The following is a 21631-nucleotide window of genomic DNA, read 5'->3' on the forward strand; positions in this document are numbered from 1 at the left end:
TATTCAATATTCAATGTTCTGACTGAATGAAGGAGGTTGTTCTCCAAAATCTCACAATACAGGCCCCAGTTATCCTCTCTTTAATACAGTGCACTCGTCCTGTCCCATGCGCAGAAAAACACCCCCAAATCATGATACAACCACCCCTATGCTTCACAGTAGGGATGGTGTTCTTTAGATAGTACTCATCATTCTTCTTCCTCCAAACACAGTTAGTTTAATTAGGACCAAAAAGTTCTATTTTACTCTCATCTGACCAAAAACTTGCTCCCATGACTCTTCTGCATCATCCAAATGGCCATAGGCAAATTTAAGATGGGCCTTGACACGTGCTGGATTAAGCTGGGGAACCTTCCATGCCATGCAGTATTTCAAACCATGACATCTTTGTGTATTATTAACAGTAACCTCGGAAACTGTGGTCCCAGTTCTTTTCAGGACATTGAGCAACTCCTCCCGTGTAGTTCTGGGCTGATTCCTCACCTTTCTTAGGAACATTGAGACCCCATGAGGTGGTATCTTAGATGGGGCTCCACCCCGACACTGAGATTGACAGTCATGTTTAGCTTCTTCCATTTTCTAATGATTGCTCCAACAGTGGACCTTTTCTCACAGAGCTGCTTGGCAATTGCTCCATCGCCCTTTCCAGCTTTGGAGGTGAACAATTTTGTCTCTGGTGTCTATGGACAGCTCTTTGGTCTTGACCATATTACAAGTTTGAGTCTTACTGATTGTATCGGTTGGACAGGTGTCTTTATAATGCTATCTACCTCAAACAGGTTCATCTGATTCAGGATAATACATGGAGATGGACTTTTACTAGGTGGACTAACAGGTCTTTCAGGGTCAGAATTCTAGCTGATAGACAGCTGTTCAAATACTTATTTGCATCTGTATCACACAAATAAATTGTTTAAAAAAATCATGCATTGTGATTTCTGGATTTTTTAAGATTATCTCTCACAGTGGACATGCACCTACGATGAAAATTTCAGACCCCTCCATGGTTTCTAAGTGGGGGAGCTTGCAAAATAGCAGGGTGTTCAAATACTTATTTTCTTCACTGTACATCTACTTTTCAAACCAATTCGTAATCCTGGTCTCTTTCCAGTCCCAGTATGTTTTTCTGCACCAGTGCATCATGGACTATCTGCAGTCTCGAGGGCAGACTGATGAGAGTTTAAATCAGAATACAGATTTCATTTATGAAAATGCTACGGCACTGCAAGAGTTTAACAAAATGGCGGTCTGAGTGTCAGACGTAAAAACTTGGATTGTCGTCATTACAGATGACCAATTTTTAGGAGCTGCTGTTTTAAGACTTTTTAACTTTCAAGAAAATTGTAGTTTTTGCTGGTACAAACTACACATTATTTAACTCCTGCTTTTAGTTCAAATATATTTAGTTATTTTAAAAACAAGAATATCCTGACTACATTTTATCTGACTTGAATAAAATGACACTTGGGAAAGACAAAGAATGTTTAAAAATGTTCTATTGACAAAAAAAGCTTTGTAAACAGTTTCCACTTGTAAAAAACAAAAACAAATGAGACTCAAAAGGGTCAATTGACGTGAGATTCGAGCCAACACCTTTTTTTTTTTTAGAACTTATTTTCAGATAAAAATCCTGTATTGGATCTTGATGTGCCATTTATTTGTTCCAATTATGAGTTTCATTCTTGTTCCTCTTGACACTTCGTGGCACTGAAGTAATGTAAGATAAGTTGGTGCCGTTCTCTCGCCGCGTCCGGGCAAATATCTCGCCACTCGGCACACAAGTTGTTGGGCTGCAGGTCTTGGAATGTCTCCTCCCCGTGCGGCATGGGGACAGAGAATTTCTTGGCAATGTTGTGCAAGACGCAGCACGTCTTGATGATGTTCATCAACTTGTGCTGGGCAAAGCACAGTTGAGTCAAGCACCGAAATCGCCATTTCAGCGAGCGCAGCATGTGTTGCGTCTTCTTGTAGAGCTTGGCGTGCGCCGTATTGAAGTTTCTATCTGCTGAAGTTTTGGGTGCACACACGGGGGTCAGCACGCGTTTGCTTAAGTTGTAGCCTTGACCACCTGTAAGGAAAATAATTGTAATCAATCAGACAGGCTACAGAAAATGATTACGTTGATATTTGACTAATCAGAACACTGGATTACTAAGGACTTTACATTTTAGCTGTAAATGTGGATTAGGACTAAAAACGATGCACTTTGAAAAGTTGAACTATGAATCATGTGTAACTATGTTACTGTTTACAAATGACTCATTTTGATGTTTACAAACCCAACCATATCAGAATTTAAAAAAGGCTTTTTTTAAATTATGTAACGAAAGTAGAATTAATGTTTTTTTTTCCAGTTTTAAATACTTTAATAGAAACTAACGATTATTTTCATGATTGATTACTCGAAAGATTAAGTAAACGATTAATCGGGTAAGTAACATTTTTCAATAGCGTACCGCCAAGGGTGAAAGTGGCTAGAATTTCTTGCCGGAACTCCCCGACATGAAGGTCGCCACGGAGCCAGACATTTTATTTATTTATTTTCCATTAAAAATTGTATTCTTTCTTTCATTCATTCATTCATTTTCCTTGCCGCTTTTCCTCACGAGGGTCGCAAAGGTGCTGGAGCCTATCCCAGCTAACTACGGGCACTAGGCAGGGTACACCCTGAACTGGTTGCGAGCCCATCGCAGGGCTCGTTCAATGATTTGCAAAAATAAAAGTTAACAAAACAACAATAACTCCAACCTCTATCTCCAAATTTTTATTTTCCATCATTTCCTCACATATTAATTGCCAAATCTCAATTTTAACTACTTAAGAACATAGGATGTATATTAAAATTGAAGTTAATGTAAACATTTTTTTTTTTTTTTTTAATAATAAAGATATAAGTAACATAGATTCAGAAAAATAAGTACAAATGACTTATATTATGCAGAGTGAAATGGAATATATTTTAAAGATCGCGCAAACATTGACTTTTTTTTAAATCGTAAGGAAATGAATAAGTAGCCTAACATAAATGAACAAATATAAGTCCAAAGTGCACATTGACAGCTAAGATGTTCTGAACCTCTCCATCAGAACAAATGAAACTAAATATGATAAATAAGCCTCCTCAACTCTTTAATTGCGCTTAAAGTTTAGATCCATTTTATGTTGCATTGCCCTTTGTCGCATCAATTCAATTCAATTTTTTTTTTTTTTTTTGCTGTTCCAGAAAACATGCACATTTGAACCAATCAGAGCTAACCATCTCTGCTGATCACATGTCAGTATGTCAGCCAATTGAATCGATAAATGAGTCCAGGCGTTTTGCTTTGCTGCCTGCATTTGCACATTGATGTGACTAATCATCGGTAGACTCAGATAACTGCAGCAGCAGCTCCATGCCGTCCGTGGAATAAAATCAATAATAAATATTGGTGGAAACGGATTACGCTACACAAGCACTTTATTATGCTTGTTGTCAACACTTGTGTATGTAAATCTGATGTTGGTAGATTGTTTTCATCTTGGAGCTGAAATGCATGTGTGGCAGCTTAGCTTTTTTTTTTTTTTTTACATAGCGTTTTGACAGTTGCTGTCATATTTTCGGAATCAAATCACCGTGTACCGGAACAGCATTCCAGCCCTGAATCTAATACCGGAACTGCGTTCTGGCCCTAAATCTTATACCGGAACTGCATTCCTGACCGTTCTGGCCCACTTTCACCCCGCGTACCGCACGAAAGCTATTTAAAGGCTGCGTGACATCACCATCATGAACCGGAAGGGGGTCAACATAGAAGCGCACTCGCATACAACCCATGCAAGTACTTGTTTTCTACCTGTAATTAAAAATTAAAAAAAAAAAAAAAAAAAAAAAAAAAAAAAAAGAACTTGCAGAGTATACAGCTGCTATGGAACTTGTACAAAAAACTAAACATTACGACCGTCCGCATATGAAGGATGTTTTCTTCGTACGTTTTCCGAAGCCAAAAACTCATAGGGGAAAAATGTGAACAATGGATCGACTTGTGCAGACGTCCAAAAGACCAGTTTAACGCCAGCTGGGTGAAGCCATTCACCTTCGTATGAAGTAAACATTTTGTTGGGGGCTATGGTCCTACAGATGACAATCCCGATCCATTGCTTGCCACAAAGTGGTAATCCTTTTTGATATTTTTACTCATTTTTCAAAGTAATGTTTTGCCGTGCTGCTTCTCTCTGACAATGAATTACCTGAAAAACTGGTAGAAGAATTGGTAGGTTTAGCTCAGTAAACATCTCGTTTGTACACCATTTATATGCATCTAGCATGAGGGACAAACGCGTGTTTGACCCCCCCTCGCAACAATTGCTAACGTCATGGATATTAATGAGCAAAGGTGACGTGTTACGTGCGGTACGCTATTGCCTTCACAATTTACCTTGGAAGTTGTTTTTGGCATGTTGTAAGTAGCAATGAGGACAAAATAGATGGCAATTTCCTTCAAAAATATTTTATTACAGCTTCTTGACTACACTGTAGTCTACAACTGTATCAATTATCAAATTCTTTGGCACCTAATTTATTAATCAATTTAATCGATTAGTTGTCGCAGGTTTATTAAGAAGCTAGTTTAGACAGTAGGATGTCTGAAAAATGGCAAAAATGTGAATTGTTTTTCAAAGTAAAAGCATATTTTTGTTCATGTTCTACTTTGACCTAACAAACATAATAACGAAATCGGATAATATTTACAACAGAGAAGTTGTATGTATATTATAATTTCAAGAATTTAGACAAGTTTAAGGTGAAGAAGGTCCTAAACGATTAATTGGTTATCAAAATAGTTTTCGATTAATTTGCTAATCGATAAATTGTTGCACCTCTAGTTTTAAATTAAAAACTATATTTTAAAAAATAAATAAAATTTAATAAATAAAAGTATTTACCATTTTGTTTTTGCTTAGTTTCCCCCAAATATGTTTGGGGTTTTTCTTCATTTTTTTTTATACAAACAACAACAACAAAACGAACATATTCATGTGTGAGACAGAATTTGGCTTTTAAATAACAAAGTGCATAGCTGAACAAGAAATTATTTAAAATATAGAAAAAATATATATTTACTGTTTAGAGGCTCAAAATACAGGATTGGCAAAATTTTTGTTCAACAATTAGGGCTGTCACGATGGTCGATTTGGATTGTTATAACAATAGTTTATGCAATGATCCAATCAAATCAATCAAAACAAATCATTGATGCATATCATGAACTTTTACATATGCTAATTTGTTACAAATAATAAATATTGAACAATAATTAACATACGTTCATTCGCTGCCATCCCTCCCACTTCAAACGGATTGAACGTCTATGACCGGTAGTGGCAGCCAATGCCAGGCAATGAGGTAATTTTGGGCCATTTAAGGTCATTTATCTGTTAATTTTCAGTTACTTCCTGTTGATTTGGGGGTATTTTATGGGTCTGTCTCTGTTTATTTAGAGTTACAGAACAGGAAATAACCTGGGAATCATCCAAATGAGTAGGCAGTGACTCAAACTCAACAGAAAATGACCTGTAAATGCCCTAAAATGAACAGCAAGTGACCTGTAAATGCAATGAAAATCGGACAGAATGACTGTGAATGCTCTGGTTTCGAATGAACGAACATTCCCAGTCTATAGACCTCATTCCCGTGACGTCACAACATCGCCCCGACTTGTGCCGCCATACTGTCCGTCAGCTGATGGTGTTTACATGTTACCACCACGTACATTCCTCCTATTACTGCGTGTTTTTCTGCTTGTCTAAGGAATCACCGCCTAGTAAACGAACCCAAAAACCTTCCTGATAATCGTTGACACATTTGAATTTTACGGAGCCCTTAAGGTGACATGGAAGAAGAAAAAAAGACAGAGAGGGAAAAAAAAGTTGTTTAAAAAAAAACTGTGCCCCTAAAAGGGACAAGGAATATTTCTTTTCTGTCAAGGCAAACAAAAGAACAAAAAAAAAAAAAAAAAAAACTGAAGTACAAAAAGTGTTTTGAATCGAAGCAAGAAAAAAAAAAATATTCACATCGAGGCAATTTTTACAACGAAAAAAGTGAACATCGAAGCTGTCCGTAGCAACTGGTTGCTAATGAAGTCAAGAAGGATCGCCAAATCACAGAACGTTTTCCGACGAAAAGGTCCGGTTGAGTTTAAGACTCGCTTCAAATGTCTTCTGCTTATTTCGAAATCGTGAACATTTTTTAATCAAAATGGTGAAGGCATGGGTGGCGGTTGGTTGCAGTAACAGGGAAGATAACGGAGAGACTTGAAGTTCTATCGTATACCGAGACACCCGAAGAGGAGAGCGAGATGGACTGCTGAAATTAGACAACAAAACTGGTCACCAAATGATCACCACAGACTATGTAGTAGTCATTTTATATCTGGTAAGATATATTTAATATATATTTAGAGGGTTTTAGTCATTTAGGGAATAGGATCGAACACACGACCTCACATCCAGCGGCGTATATCAATCATTTATTTTTGGGCATGGCAATCAACGTACTGAGATGTTAACGAGAATAAAAGATTTTGAATTGAACATTTCGTAACTCACCTTCCCGATCACAAGATAAGATTCCTGCTGAATTCTCGTGGACAAGGATCTGTTTTACCCAACCCAGCAACGAAGTATTAATAAGCCTCCAAGCTCTTAAAAAGTTTTTCAAACTTTCATGAGAATAGGCTGACTTCGTATGGACAAGATAGTTGTAGATATCCGGGTAGGAGATGTCAGGTAGAGACAGCGAAGACAGCGGGTCGAAAAACATCGATTTGGGCATTAAATATGGATCTGGCGACTGGATCGACCGAAGCTTTTCCAAATAACTGCTTTTATGCAACTCATCCACTGAGTTCAGAGCGTCTGAAAGCACTGGGGCTTCCATACCATAATTTCTCGAATATAAGGCGCACCCGTGTATAACGCGCACCACAAATTTACTTGTAAAATATAGGGGAAATTATTGTACCCTTGTATAACGCGCACCCTAATTTTAGCACCAATAAATAGAAGAATACAAGAAAACAGAGCTCGTGTACAGATACAGAAATGTCATTTTACTGACTGGTGAAACACAGCACCAGCATAGCACATTGATAGTTCAAAACATTACCATAAACTGACAATATGTACGGTAATATGATCTGACAACTTCTTCAGTTTACCAGAATCAAGGAGAAAACAAAACTGATGTGACTTTTATTTAAAGGCTGGTGTATAACTTGCCCGTTTCATCATGATGAATAAATGTTTCTTCCATGGATTGATACGGTAAAATAAAAGTGAGGATTTATGTCGGAAATCGGAAAGAGCGCATCGCTGTACACTAGACTGTAACAATAGGAACTATTATTTGGGTATGAGTTTCCCGAGGGACAGTTATAGTTGACGGACACAGGAAGTCTGTGTTGTGTTACATTTGTTATGGTCCGCGTTGCGGAGCTGCAATAGACATTGACTTATATGAGTTCAAGAAACTAAATTCTGTGCTTTATGAAGAGTGAAAAAAGCAGAATTTAACACAGACGAAATCATTTGACCAATCAGTGTGAAATATTACCGAAACAAAATGATGACGTCATGTACCATAACGGTCGGCAACGGATCGCCGCATACGTTTCTTCAACACAACATGGCCGTGTCAATAAAAAAATCGGTCTTTAATCTGTCTCCATCCATGTACCAGTGTATAATGCGCACCGTGATTTTACAAGTTGATTTTGGGGAAAAAGGTGCGCATTATATTCAGGAAATTACGGTAATTTGCAAGTGAATCCACCTTTAGAAACAACGATAATTGAAAATACGGACACACAATGATGGACAATATGGCGGCACAATATAGCGATCACGTGATTGTGTGACATAGGTGAATGGGGTCTATATGGATTGGGCGTCGAGCACTGTCAATGCAGCCTTTTGAGTTAACTGAGACACTATTATGGTGGAGAGGCGTCGCTTCCCATGAGACAAACTAGGCAATTGCCTAGGGCCCTCAGCCAGCAGGGGCCCCCAGAGTGCCAACAGATTTAGCACACGCAGCTTTACTGCAATGTCGCAGCGACAAGTGTAGGGTATGTTTCAATACCATGGAATCCTTTGGTAGATTATGGTGATTTTTCCAAAAAAGTCTATTAACTCATTTGCTCCCAGAAACGTATAAAGACGTTCTATTTTTAAATGCTTAACTGTCCCACAAACGTATTTATACGTCTTTTCCGTTTTTTTGTACAAGAAGCATCTAGAGCTTCCGATCTATCACCAAAACAAAAAACAAGCCTCAAAACCCATTTTAAAGCAATAAAACTGGCCACTGGCGGGCAGTAGCGCATTTGTTAAGAGCCCGCAACTCAATTCAAACAGTACAACTTTATTAGGGAAGTTAGCAGAGCCCCTCCGCAGCTTGCTGCTCACGTCCACCGCACGCTCGAGTGTCCTGCACGGAAACGCGCACGGCCAAACCAGTTCCCCCCCAGGAACATAAGTTCCCCTGGCGAACGAGACAGTGGTCACCACAAAAAAAGACTTAAAAAAAAAAAAATCCATCTTTACGAGACAGTCGGCAATGAGGGAAAAGTTTAACCGCTGTCGCAGCCACCAAACGTCATCTCTCAGTTAGGTAAGTGTGAATAAATTGTTACTTTGCTATCAAAAGATCTATTTGGCTGGTTGTTCATGTTATTTTGTAAAAGGAAAGAAATTTAGATGTTTGGGATGTCACTGAAGCAAAAAATAGCCGTGTTAAAGTCAAAGTTGTGTTTGAAATTTTTGCCTTTACAAAAAGCTCATTTTCTCCGTTTTTTCATCAGAAATTGGAAAATTGCTCAAACTAAGCTATTTTGTAATGCTGATTTCTAAAGAATGGATTAACGTATGAACTTTTTTTTCTGCTGAAAGAAGAGAGTCTAATCTTTCTTTTGGTGGGTTCCATGTTTATATAGCAATAGAACAGAATTTTTTTGTGGGCCGTGCAAAATCAGTCAAAAGCCAGTAAAATGGCCGGGAGCGAAGGGCCTTGCTCCGGTGAAAATGGCTGGGAGTGAATGAGTTAATGGGTCTATCGCATTCCTCGTTGAATACTCTATAAGAAAAATATAAAATATATGCATCTAGAACAATCCTAAACAATTTTATTAGCAGATTTAATACTTATTTCGGTCGGTAGTCCACCATTCAGTGGTTTTTACGGAATAATTTGAATTTGGTGGGTCGTAGGGCCAATCTGACTACTGATTTCACACAAACATATATAACGCCGCATCCAATGGTGGTATTTTTGTGTTGCTACTCTTTCTTCTATTGCTCCAAGTCCAACTGCCCCCCTTACTTGCACATGCTCGAAGGGCCCCATGTTGCTTGTTGCCTGGGGCCCCCGGGGACCCTTGCTACGCCTCTGGGTGGAAGATTTTGGTAGCAACTTGTTGGTTCATTTTTTGTTTTGTTTTTTTATGGACATTAACACCTTTTCAAAATGATATCTCGATTCTTAGCAGGAGCATATCGATAACCTTTTGGGATACAAAGTATCACGATATATCACCATTTCGATATTTTGTCACACCCCTAACTCTTACCTACAACCCAATATCGTCCATAGAGTTCTTCTTCGATTTCTCGTCCCCTGACCGACGTGCCCCACAGGTCTCTTTCTCGCGTGCTGCCCGCGCAACATTGCTCCACGCTCAGTATATTTCCGTCCAGATCGCAAATCATCTGGCTGACCACGGACGCGTAGCCCAGCGAGTTGATGCACAACTCTCGAGTCCCGTCGGTGATCCGAAAGTGAGCCGGAGTAAGCAAGCCCAGCACGTCCGGGATCCCGCAGAAGTCCTCCACCATTTGAGCGATGTCGATTTTTGCCTTCTGCGATTGCGGGAAAGAAATGAACTGGTCCGACAAGCCGGCCGCCACTTCGGACACTGTGACCACGATATCCTCGCAGTCCGTCTTGAGGTTGAAGCGTTTCAAAATCGAGGGGGAGTAGGAGCCCCGCGCGTAAAAGTTGAGGGTCACCATGATCATAGCGTCCAAGGAGCGAGGGGTGAGCAGGAATTTCTTCATGCGGACGCGCATCATGTCAGCGACGAACTCGATGCAGGGGCGCGTGAGGTGGAACAATTCAAACAAAATGTCGTCGTCGTAATAGTCAAAACAGCTCCGAGATTCGGAGTTAACCTCCTCGCCGTGGCCCAGAAGCTCCGATTGGACCGCGAACCACACCGCCAGAGGGTCCGACATTTGGTCGGCGCTGAGAGGGCTTTAAAAATGAGTTAAAAACACATTAAGGTAACTCAAGCTCCGATGAATGGTGTCGGCAAGGACCGGATGTGAGCCTTGTTTACTTCCTTTGTTTGCCGGCTAGCGCGCATATTGCTCGTTATTGCCCTCGTGTGGATGGAGAGTGGAAAATTTCCAATTTTCTCTTCTTTTTCATATGAATATTTTAATTTCAATAAAACAAGCACATAGAAAATGGATTTTAAACAACATATATTTGGCAGGTAAGCGAGATTATGTTATCAATCTGGCTTGATATCTATTTAAGCACAGTCGAATTTAAAATGGATCAAAACAGAAACATTGTCTGAAATGCCGATTCGTTTAAAAGAATGTTTTTTTTGTTTTTTTTAAAAATCCAAATGTCTGAAAACAACAAAACTGTCAAACACATCAAAATTGCTTTATTATTTGCTTCAAGTGAAATGGAACTGATTTTGTTAAATGTGTACATAGAATATGAAACCACCCATAAATCGATTTGTGATTTATTATGACTTTGTAATATTGGCAAAGAGATCACTATCCAAAGAATTTATATGTATCGTCATGAAATTGGTGATTTACACCCCTAGCAACAACTACTTCCTGTACTCATAAGACCAAGATTTCATGCAAATGGAGCACGTTACTTTCAGGCAATAGCAAGTTAAAGCAACAATAGGTAACTTTTAAACCTTTATAAAATATTTTCTTAACATTTGTGACAATATGTCGACAGAGAACTTATATATATATATAAAGATAAAAACTTGTATAAATTGATGGGGTCTGTATCGCTTTCACCGGCTCTAATTTTGAGGGTGGCAGAACCCTGCCACACAAAAAAACTAGAAATGTGCTGACTGCTTTATGACATACGTCACTTCCCCCTTTCCCCATTGATTATAAAGATAGAAGTCGATGCGAACGCTTTTGCACGAATTCTGCAAAGATGGCAGAGCAACAAAAAAGACATTAAGTTTTGTCTGAGGAGGAAAAAAAAAAGGGAGGCTAACGGGATACTCAAGAATAAACATTGGCCCAGCTTTCACTCGCTGGCGTGGCCCCCCCCCCCCCCCTCCCAAAAAAAGATTTTTTTTGGAAAACTCTTATATGACATGAATGTTTTATTTCAATACAACAAGCACATAGAAAATTGATTTTAAACAACATATATGAGTCAGGCAAGAAAGCTTATGTTAAAAGATATCAACCATAAAAACATTTTCTCCATCAGATATCTGTACAATATTCACAGTAGGTGATTTGGTAGTTAGCAAAGAATTAAATGCAGATTAAAAAAACCAATTGACATCACTAAGGTCCAATCCATTTTCATTGGAACTCCCACACAAAATTGATTGGATGTCATGCAACATCAACCAGATGAGTCTGTTTTAAAACACTTTATATCAATTGCACAAGTTAAAGCAACACTAGGTAACTTTTCAGTTTTGGTCGATTTTAGCGAGCCGGTGGATAAGAGCGGTCTTGTTTTGCCTTAAGGAAGACTGCGTTCCCTGTAAGGACATGCGCTGCATTTCCCATGAGGACCAGGGAACACCCGCCTAGTGTCGTAAAAATGGATTAAACAACATTTCTGTTTCCGGCGGCTGCGTTAAGGATGAATAGTAGTAAGGTAATCCAGTTGTGGCTAAACAATAGCATATGACGGTTATCAACTGTCATGTTTAGTGTGGCTACCCCCCCCCCCCCCCACCATACCGGAGTGAAAGCCGGACCAGTGTTTTTTTCTGTATATCCTGGTAGCCTCCCCCTTTTTTCCTCCTCAGACAAAACTTTTTGTGTTTTTGTTGCTCTGCCATCTTTGCAGAATTTGCGTGAAAGCTTTTGATCCGACTTCTTTATAATGAATGGGGAAAAGGACGTATGCCGTAAAGCAGTCAGCCCATTTGTAGTTTCCGCAAAATTAATTAGTTTCCTTAAAATTAATTAGTGCCGGTGAAAGCGATACAGGCCCCCTCAAGATATAAAAGAGGTGTCTATCATCTAGTTTTTAGTCTACATATAATTTCAAATGTTACCTAGTGTTGCTTTAAGTAAATTATTTCATAGCAACAATAAACTCCACAATACATTGCTGGTTGGTTATAGCTTTTTCATAGTCGATGGTGACAAGTAGAACATTTTATTGACATCACTGATGGGAACATCCTTCAGTCTTTGTATTTGACCCTTTTGTGTGACTTCGCTCAGCTGGCTTTTTGCAAACCCATCTGAAATATTTTCATGAAAGAAGGACAAAATGTTTCATTATGCTTCATAAAATTAATCATCTTCAATATGACGACGCTTACCTGTAACGTTGTCCAGAGAATCAAGTGGTGCTGTATTGTACATGTTGATTCCAAATAGCATCAGCACAGAGATGGTTAATGCGACCAGCAGATAGATTGGCACAGCCAAAGCCCAATACCTACAAGGCAAAACAGACGTTTTAAGCTTTGATTTGTTGTAATTATTAAAGAATATTCAAAACGAAATGTCTGCTTACTTTTGAGGCCAGTAAGTGAATCCAACTGAATGAAGCCACTCCTCTGGTATGTATGCCCACACACAATATAAAACTTAGGGAGGGTTGGAGGGGGTGTGATTAGGAAAAGTTAGTCAGGAAATAAACATCGTATTCGACTTTATTATGGAAAATGAGGGGGAAAACTCACTGAAGCCAAATTGTGAGCCGAGGTAGAGAACAAAGCCATAGATTGCCCTCTCAGGCAGAGGAGAAGGAGTGTTTTCCACCATTATCTGAAAAGACATTAAAATAACAAAGGGGATAAACTACATGTCAACTAAAAGCATTATATTGGATTTAATAATTTTAAAAAAAGGCTAGCACACGTCTTCCGAGATGGAACACACACCATAACACTCGAAATCGAGCTACTAAAATATGACATTTTGCGCAATTAATTCGTCAAAATCAAACACATTTAAAACACAATTCTACAAATATGAACGAAATACCTAAGCATCCATGTCTTCTTTGATTTTGCGTTATTCTTTTTAGCTGCTAGAATCTTAGCTCGATTAATTTAGCCTGTATTTGTCCGTCTATTATTTAGTATAACCGGAAACATGTATTGAAGATTGTTTCCGAATTTAAAAATCCGTTAAAATTTTAACGCACTTTTTTTTAATCTCCAGATTGTATAAAAATAATATAACTATAAATAATCATTTTAAAAATATATTTGTGTTGATACAATTTGTTATATACCACTTGAAGTGTGTTTTGTCTTAACAAATTTGGGTTTGTGTTCATATCGAACGTATTTGGATGTTACACCAACCGGAAGTGGAAATTTCTACATGGATTTGGCGCATGGGTTAGAAAGAAAATCTGCATGTGACGTTTTCTATTCATTTAATACGTTAGTTTGAATCATTTAATTGTTCTTGACACGTTTATTGGTTCACCTTACACGACACTAGCAGATTTTCCATCGTGACTTATTAATCTTCTCATGACGCCGAAACGACAGCAGCCGCGTGGATGCTGACCAACTTCTCCCTGAACTCACTTTACAAATAATGTCAGTGGTCGAAATGTCGAAGGTGAAACCGAAGAAAAAGAAGCAACTCTCCTCCGAAGCAGGAAAAGACAGTAGAGTTAAAAAGAAAAAGAAATTCTGGATACGAATGAAGAAAGCCAAGGAGGAAAAAAAGGCCACAAGTCAACTGTCAGTACCTCCAAAAGATTCCGAACAGTTTTCCTGCAATTGGAAAGCATTGCAAGAGGCAAGATTTTTTTTTTTTTTAAATTTACTTTATTGTTATAATACAAAAATGCAAGGGCGTAGGTTTGGTCTCAATATTGGTAGGGACGATATAACAGCATAAGCTGCATGTACACTTTTTGCTGGGGACGGGACATTTATTAGAACCTAATTAATTGAGAGGCTAAATGATTAATGCAAAATAAATCTGTATTGACTTGTACTAACTTTCACACTGCAAATTTTACAATATTATATCTTAATCTGTTATTTTTTCTGAAATTTAGTCGAATAATTTTTAAAATCTTGTTTTGAGTTTTAAAGGCTAGTTAACAGATAAATGCATCAGATTATTCCCCTTTTAGTAAATATTACCATTTGTACTTATTAGGCCCATACATCTAAAAGTCAGCCATTTTTCACCTAACTCGAGAAAAAAATGCTTTCAAATAATGTTTTGAACAATATCTATTCTTGAATTAACATTTCTGACAGACATGTTTTTTAAAGATTAAATATACAAACATTTTGTTTCAAATAAGTCTGTTATTTTCAGTTTGCAATTTTTATTTCAATAAATCTGAGTAAAATTTACTTGAAGCACTGATAGATAATTTCGCTTATTTCTAGTAGATTTCCACTGAGAACAAGGAAATTAAAAATGTTTTTTTTTTTTTTTCAGTTTTAAGGAGGTGGGTTTTTGCAGTGCATATGTATTGCTTCAGGTGATACACCATTCAGTTGTTCCCTTTGTTTTCAAAAACTCCTAAAGACACATTCTGAAAACTTCCACAATAAATGTCTGGATTTTTTTAGCAAATTTAAATTGCATTATTTGAACACAAATTATATTAACGTACACAAGAAATATAAACTCTCATCATCTCATTAGTATCCAGGAATGCAAAAAAAAAAATTCTTATTACCACTCAAAATTGTCTTTCTAAATAAATATAACAAAAATGTTCTTAGTCATGGAATAACAAAAATAAATTAAAAAAAGTTTGTCCACAAGCACAGCCAAACTCAACAAAAAATGAAAACTCCTTTGGGCTGCTTTAAGACCACATAAGTAAAATGAAAATGAAAACTGGGCAGAAGAGTTTAAACCTTGGTTCACTACATTTCATACAGCTGAGCAGAGTTTACTATATTTCTCTCAGTTTGATTATCGATAACATAGTGGAAAACACTTACAGGAGGACACTTCTACTGTACCCAAGCAGCTTCCTACTCAGGTTAGCAAGTTCACACAGTTTATTGTAATGTTAATGCCAACTCTATGACTTTCATTTCTTACAGTGGGTGATGGCCGGAAAAACTCCCAAACTTCTAATACACCTCCGAAGCGGGCGGAGGAGGGCATGTCGACATGCAACGTAATTTTGAACTGTGAGAGAGTGTGTGTGTGGCGGGGGGTAAGGGGTTTAAGTCATTAGCCAATCAAATGTGCGTTTGAGGGGAAAAAAATGGAGCAGCACATTCAGCAAGTGGAAAAACATAATGAAAATAATTCATTTAATAATTGTAGGGTCAATTCTATCGTTACATCGTATGGGAAGACAATCTAAATGACCTATATAACTGAACACGTATAATGCAAATAAGGTTGCTTGAAAGTTGGTGGGAAGAATTTGAGCATCCTGAAAAGTTGGTAGTGTTTTGTTCCTACCATCCCTATGCAAACCTACGCCCTTTCATAAATGTGTGTAAAATGGATAAGTAGCTTGATAAACTCTAATGTTTTTGCCAATTTGTCATTGATGTCCACAGATTTTAAAGTCCAATAAGACGTCAACAAATGAGCCAAAGACAGCCCAGCAACAACCTAATGGCCCTGCACAAGAAAAGAAAGACAAACAATCCACAAATGTGGATCAAAACAACACCTCCAGTAAGACTGATTTGGGATTAAAAGCCAAACACAAAAGTGTTGCCAAAAGTCCAGTTGTGGAGGACACAAAACAGCCAGCTCCATTTAAAAGGAAAAAGACATTTAAAGCAAATGGTGAGCAAGCAGCCAAGAAGCAGAAGTCTGAAAAAAAGGATTCCAAACCTACAGAGTGAGTGTCAAGTAAATGAACATGTTTCAATGGCCATCGATGGCGATGGACGTCCAATCCATTTGGACTGGGGGTCGCTGCCAGCCTCTTCCGGTTCAAATGGATTGGGCGTCTTGTCACTGTAAATAACTTAAGCATTGTTAATGTTTTTTTATCCTTCTTGCAGAGAGGATATTTGGTTCGATGACGTGGACCCTGATGACATCGAGGCGACTGTGGGGGCAGAGGCTGCAGACATCATGAGAAAGAAGCAAGGCATTCAAAAGAAGGACGCAGAGAGTGCGCTGGTCAAGGAGCATGCCTTTGAGGGGTGAGTTCAATTTCTTTATACTGTAGGGCTGGGCGATATGGCCTTAAGCACGTATCACGGTAAATTGAGCAGATTTACCTCTACAACAATAAATGACGATAGATTCGCCCAAGCGGACTGTTATATAATTTGAAAGTCTGAATCAATGCCTGAAATACAGATGAACCTTTTCTCGCTGATTTATTTAACCGCTTTCAATTTAATATATTTAACAATTATACATGCAGTCTAAACATTAAGGAATATAAAAATTTATTGTAAACAATAGGAATTCAAGTATGAACATTTATAACAGCTTGTATGGCTTGAACAATGTACATAATCAAAACAATATGCCTGAGCGAACATGTCATTGTCACACAAATGACTTACAGCTTGAACAGCACACTTCAAAAAGACAACTTATTGTTAATGGCTGCTGTGACATAATTACTCAACACAAGTGTTTACATCAAGGTTTCAGTTTTTTTTTTCCCAGTGCATTTTTTAATACCCGCATGCACACATGAACCCCCACACAGACACACACACATTAAAGCTATATTGATCTTCTGCAAATGAAACATTTAAGATTTTATGATGGCAGTAATGACACAGAATGAAGCAAGCACTTACAGAAAAATTGCTGGGGCCATTAAACGGTCATATTATTTTATATATTATTAAGTTTAACTGTTGGATTATACCGTATGCTGAATGCTTTACCATCACAAAAGCTATCAGAGAAATCACACAGACATAGATACAAAATAACGCGACATACTAATTCCTAGATGCAGTCCGTGCCCAATCCACTGATTAGATTCAGCCGTTTCAACAAGGTTAGAGTCGCTATCAGACTCCATCACGTTCATTTGTAGTGTTAAGCCTGTGGCCTGGCTACCAGTAGAAAGCACTGAAAGCACCTTCTCCGGAAATCGTGAGAACAAGGGAGGACAGCGGGTGAAAGCCCGCCTGGATGCCGTCAAGAGTCTACATAATTTCGGGTGAAAGTTTGGCGAACCTCCCTTAAGCCACACTCAACGTTTGCTTGTAGCGTTAGCCACTAGCGTTAGCCTACCGGGCTTCTGTTTGTTTGGCTTCCTGATAACCACGTGACTCCATACGTAAGCACACTGACTGTTTTCTTAAAGGGGAATGAACATAGCCGAATTAACACAGAGTCAAAGCGGGATGAAAAGACTATATTTTCTTGTTTTATTAAATTACTGAATTTACCGACATGGTCAAAATTACGTCGGTCATCGTGAAGAATTTCGGTAACAGTAAATTTTTGGTTTACCGCCCTGCTCTATTATACAGTGAGGAACATAAGTGTTTGAACACTGTGCGATTTTGCTAAGTTCTCCCACTTAGAAATGACGGGCAGGTTTGAAATTGTCATGGTAGGTGCTTGTCCACTGTGAGAGACTATCTAAAAAATAAATCCAGAAATCACAGTGAATGATATATATATATATTTTTTACGACTTATTTGTACTTTACTGCTGCAAATAAGTATTTGAACACCTGAGAAAATCAATTCCAACATTTGGTACAGTAGCCATTGTTTACAATTGCAGAGGTCAAACGTTTCCTATAACCCAGGGGTCCTGTGAGGGCCACATAACTTTTCCCTTCTATGATGAGGGGAAGGGGTCAGTTTGTAACAGAAAAAGTGTGACCATTGCAGGAGTGCCTAAATGTAAAAAATTTATTATTTTTCAGATAGCCACAATCAAATAATCCTTTCTGGATTCTTCACGGAACAAAATAAAGTAAAATAAAAATAATAATAATATAATATTATACAATATAATATAATATAATATAATATAATATAATATAATATAATATAATATAATAATAACACCATTAATTAAATAGATAATAACCAAATAACCCTCTCTGTGTTCTTCATAGTAAAAAGCCAGGAAATAAATAACATTATTGGGGGGGGGGGTGTTCAGGGGGCCGGACCAAATGTTGAGGTGGGCCGCAGTTTGGGGACCCCTACTATAACCTTTCACCAAGTCTGCACAAACTGCAGCAGGGATTTTGCACCACCGCTCCACATAGGTCTTCTCTAGATCAAACAGGTTTCTGAGCTGTCACTGAGAAACACTGAGTTTGAGCTTCCTCCAAAGCTTTTCCTTCGGGTTTAGGCCTGGCGACTGGCTAGGCCCCTCCAGATGCTTTTATATGCTTTTTACGAAGGCACTCCTTAGTCTGTCCGGCTGTCTGCTTCGTCTGTTGTCATGTTGGAAGACCCAGTCAAGACCCATTTTCAATGCTCTAACTGATGGAAGGCGGTTATTCCCCAAAATCTCACAATATCTAGCCCTGGTCATGCTCTCCTTAATACAGTGCAATCGTCCAGTCCCCTGTGCAGAAAAACACCCCAAAGCATGATGCTACCACCCCCATGCTTCACAGTAGGCTTGGTGTTCTTCTACTGGTACTTATCATTCTTCTTCCTCCAAACACTGTGAGTGGAATTTACACCAAAAAGCTCCATTTTGATCTCCTATGACCACGAGACTTTTTGTCATGACTCCTCTGGATCATCCAAATGGTCATTGGCAGACTTAAAACGGGCCAGGTTTAAGTAGGGGAACCTTCCGTGGCATGCGTGATTTTAAACTGTGACGTCTAAAGTGTATTACCAGCAGTAACCTTGGAAATGGTGGTCCCAGCTCCTTTCAGGTCATTGACCAGCTCCTCCTGTGTAGTTCTTGGCTGATTCCTCACCCTTCTTGGGATCATTGAGACCCTACGAGGTAGATCTTGCATGGTGCCCCAGTCAGAGGGAGATTGAGATGTTCAGCTTCTTCCATTTTTTTAATAATTGCTCCAACGGTGGATCTTATATAACCAAGCTGCTTGGCAATTGCCCAGTAACTCTTCCACTCTACAATTCTGTCTCTGGTGTATTTGGTCTTGACCATGTTAGTAATTGGAGTCTTTCTGATTGTATGGGGTGGACAGGTGTTTATATGCAGCTAAACGGCTCAAACAGGTCAAAAATTCAGACTCAAAAAGTCTACCTCCACTCCACTTATTTAGGAGAATAAGTGGAGTGGAGGTGGACTTTTTTTAAAGGCGACTAACAGGTCTTTGAGGCTCACAATTCTAGCTAATAGACAGGTGTTCAAATACTTATATGTAGTTGTGAGATAAAAATAAATTGTTAAAAAAAAAATCATACAATGTGATTTCTGGATTTTTTTAAGATTGTCTCTCACAGTGGACAAGCACCTACCATGAAAATTTCAAATCCTCCCATCATTTCTAAGTGGGAGACCTTGCAAAATCGCAGGGTGTTCAAATACTTATTTTCCTCACTGTATTTCTCTATTCAAGTGACACACCTTCTTGTTTTCTCAGCCTTACCAGAGCCGTCGCCATGGACTGCGAGATGGTCGGCGTTGGTCCTGATGGCGAGGACAGTATCTTGGCGCGCGTGTCGCTTGTCAACCAGTTCGGGAAATGCGTGTATGACAAATATGTCAAGCCTAGCGAGAAGGTGACGGACTACAGAACGGCTGTCAGTGGCATCCGTGAGCACAACATCAGAGATGGTGAGTTTGGATATGAGATTTAATTAGACTTGTAATTATTTTGGAAGACAAAACATTTTAATGAGCCATTTTACGCTGCCAATTGCAGGAGAGAACGTCTCAACTGTGCGGAAGGAAGTTGCCGAGATTCTGCAGGGTAGAATAGTGGTTGGCCATGCGCTACACAATGACTTCAAGGTATGAATTTAATGCTTTAATTCAAGTTCTCACTCTTACAACTTTTAAATTTGTTTTAGATCTTGCTCCTGGATCACCCAAAAAAGAACATCCGAGACACTCAGAAGTATAAACCCTTCAGGAAGACTGTCAAGGTGTCAACAATGCGCATACATGAAACAGACAACAGAATCTTATCGCTTTTGTTGAAATATCAATATAATAACCATTATTTTTTCTCATTTTAGACAAACAATCCCTCGCTGAAATTACTTTGTAAAGAAATACTTAATGTCACAGTCCAGCAGGGTGAACATTCCTCTGTAAGTCCAACTGAGGCGTTCTCCGGTATGTTCAGTGTGGTTGTGTATGAGTCTGACTGTAATCTGTTGGTTGAAATGTTTCAGGTCCAGGATGCGCAGGCCACAATGAGGCTGTACACGCTGGTGAAGAAACAATGGGAGGCCCAAATCAAGAATGGCACGGACGAGAAACAAGAAAAGCGAAAGCGCAGATCTCCCAAGAACGCCAGCAAGCCTCGTGTTGCAGGTTTGGCATCATTTTAAGGGAAAGACTTGCTCTATTGACTTCAGGAGTCTTTTTTTTTTTTTTTTTTTTAAAGCCCCTTGTATTTCTTGGAACCCAAAAGCGACTGAAAATAATTTCTGATATGATTCAATGGATTAAGTATATCACCAGCTGAGCAGCAACTTCATTTTCGATGGAGGAAAACATAACAACAATGTGGATAGCATAGAAAGGCATTCTGCTATATCGTACTGTTTTTATAAATGTCAGTCACTATCAGTGTTCTACATTGAAACACATTTCAATTATCCCCTCTCTTAATGGGTGTGGATGTGTGAAATGTTTGCCCTCAATGAGTGTAGAACTAGATTTTAATGTTCATTTCCTGGTTGCCTTGAGTTGCAAAGTTATCTGTACAGTTTGAATAAAATATAACACAAACATGGGATCTTATTGAGTTTTAGCTACTCATTAGCAGTCATTCACGACATTTGATCGCTGTCATCGTACTTCAATCGCTGTCAATGGCAGCCAGTGAGTTGATGAAATTCCCTGAATGTGCAATTAAAAGGTAAGTCAAGATTTGACGTAACACTTAAATTTTGCTTGATTCCAAATAACCTATGTAATAAGTAGCCTTTTGGGTGTCACCATGTTGACGTTTGTGCGTGACGTGACCAACAAAGAGCAAAAGATGACAGTAACGGCTGCTTGCATCCTGAAGACGATGACGATTTCCGCTGAAGATTGATCTAATTTCCTGTTGGAACCACAATTTGCCGTGGGCCAATTTCCAGCTAGGTGCCTTACCAAAATTGAATGACGTCACAAACCGGTATGTACATTACTAGTGAATTTTATTTGACAAAATTTACGGTAGCTTAGGAAAACACCTTACATTCCATTTTTGTAAAATTTACGGTAGCTTAGGAAAAAACATTCCATTTTTGGCACATACAGATTGCGCGCATTTCGACCTTGCAC

At 38.6% G+C, this 21631-nt stretch overlaps 4 protein-coding genes across 8 annotated transcripts in view; 2 read left to right on the forward strand and 2 right to left on the reverse strand.

Annotated features, from left to right (window-relative positions):
• The window catches only part of LOC130910060 (receptor-type tyrosine-protein phosphatase H-like), a 47336-nt gene extending 44513 nt beyond the window's left edge, over positions 1–2823 (forward strand). For all 5 annotated transcript variants that reach the window (XM_057827101.1, XM_057827104.1, XM_057827105.1 and 2 more), the window contains one exon: positions 1112–2823. In XM_057827101.1, the coding sequence (XP_057683084.1) occupies positions 1112–1252 (141 nt within the window). In that variant the 3' untranslated portion in view covers positions 1253–2823. The remainder of the gene's footprint in view (positions 1–1111) is intronic.
• si:dkey-197c15.6 (putative nuclease HARBI1) lies at positions 1093–10395 on the reverse strand. Its single transcript, XM_057827117.1, has 2 exons — positions 9606–10395; positions 1093–2068 (listed from the first exon to the last, which is right to left on the reverse strand). The coding sequence occupies exons 1-2, from the start codon at positions 10267–10269 to the stop codon at positions 1677–1679; spliced, it is 1056 nt and encodes a 351-aa protein (XP_057683100.1). The 5' UTR covers positions 10270–10395; the 3' UTR covers positions 1093–1676.
• A 1009-nt stretch (positions 10396–11404) lies between these two features.
• Positions 11405–13377, reverse strand: pigp (phosphatidylinositol glycan anchor biosynthesis, class P). Its single transcript, XM_057826436.1, has 5 exons — positions 13279–13377; positions 12975–13059; positions 12806–12878; positions 12609–12727; positions 11405–12527 (listed from the first exon to the last, which is right to left on the reverse strand). Exons 2-5 carry the CDS (start codon positions 13054–13056, stop codon positions 12400–12402), a joined length of 402 nt encoding a protein of 133 aa, XP_057682419.1. The 5' UTR covers positions 13057–13059; positions 13279–13377; the 3' UTR covers positions 11405–12399.
• Positions 13378–13598: 221 nt separating this feature from the next.
• Positions 13599–21087, forward strand: rexo4 (REX4 homolog, 3'-5' exonuclease). The gene is made up of 9 exons (XM_057826400.1): positions 13599–14052; positions 15804–16093; positions 16260–16403; positions 19770–19963; positions 20052–20140; positions 20200–20274; positions 20368–20442; positions 20527–20668; positions 20742–21087. Exons 1-9 carry the CDS (start codon positions 13846–13848, stop codon positions 20786–20788), a joined length of 1263 nt encoding a protein of 420 aa, XP_057682383.1. The 5' UTR covers positions 13599–13845; the 3' UTR covers positions 20789–21087.
• Positions 21088–21631: the final 544 nt, after the last annotated feature.

Source organism: Corythoichthys intestinalis, chromosome 21 (genome assembly GCF_030265065.1).
Source record: "Corythoichthys intestinalis isolate RoL2023-P3 chromosome 21, ASM3026506v1, whole genome shotgun sequence".
NCBI classification, from domain to species: domain Eukaryota; kingdom Metazoa; phylum Chordata; class Actinopteri; order Syngnathiformes; family Syngnathidae; genus Corythoichthys; species Corythoichthys intestinalis.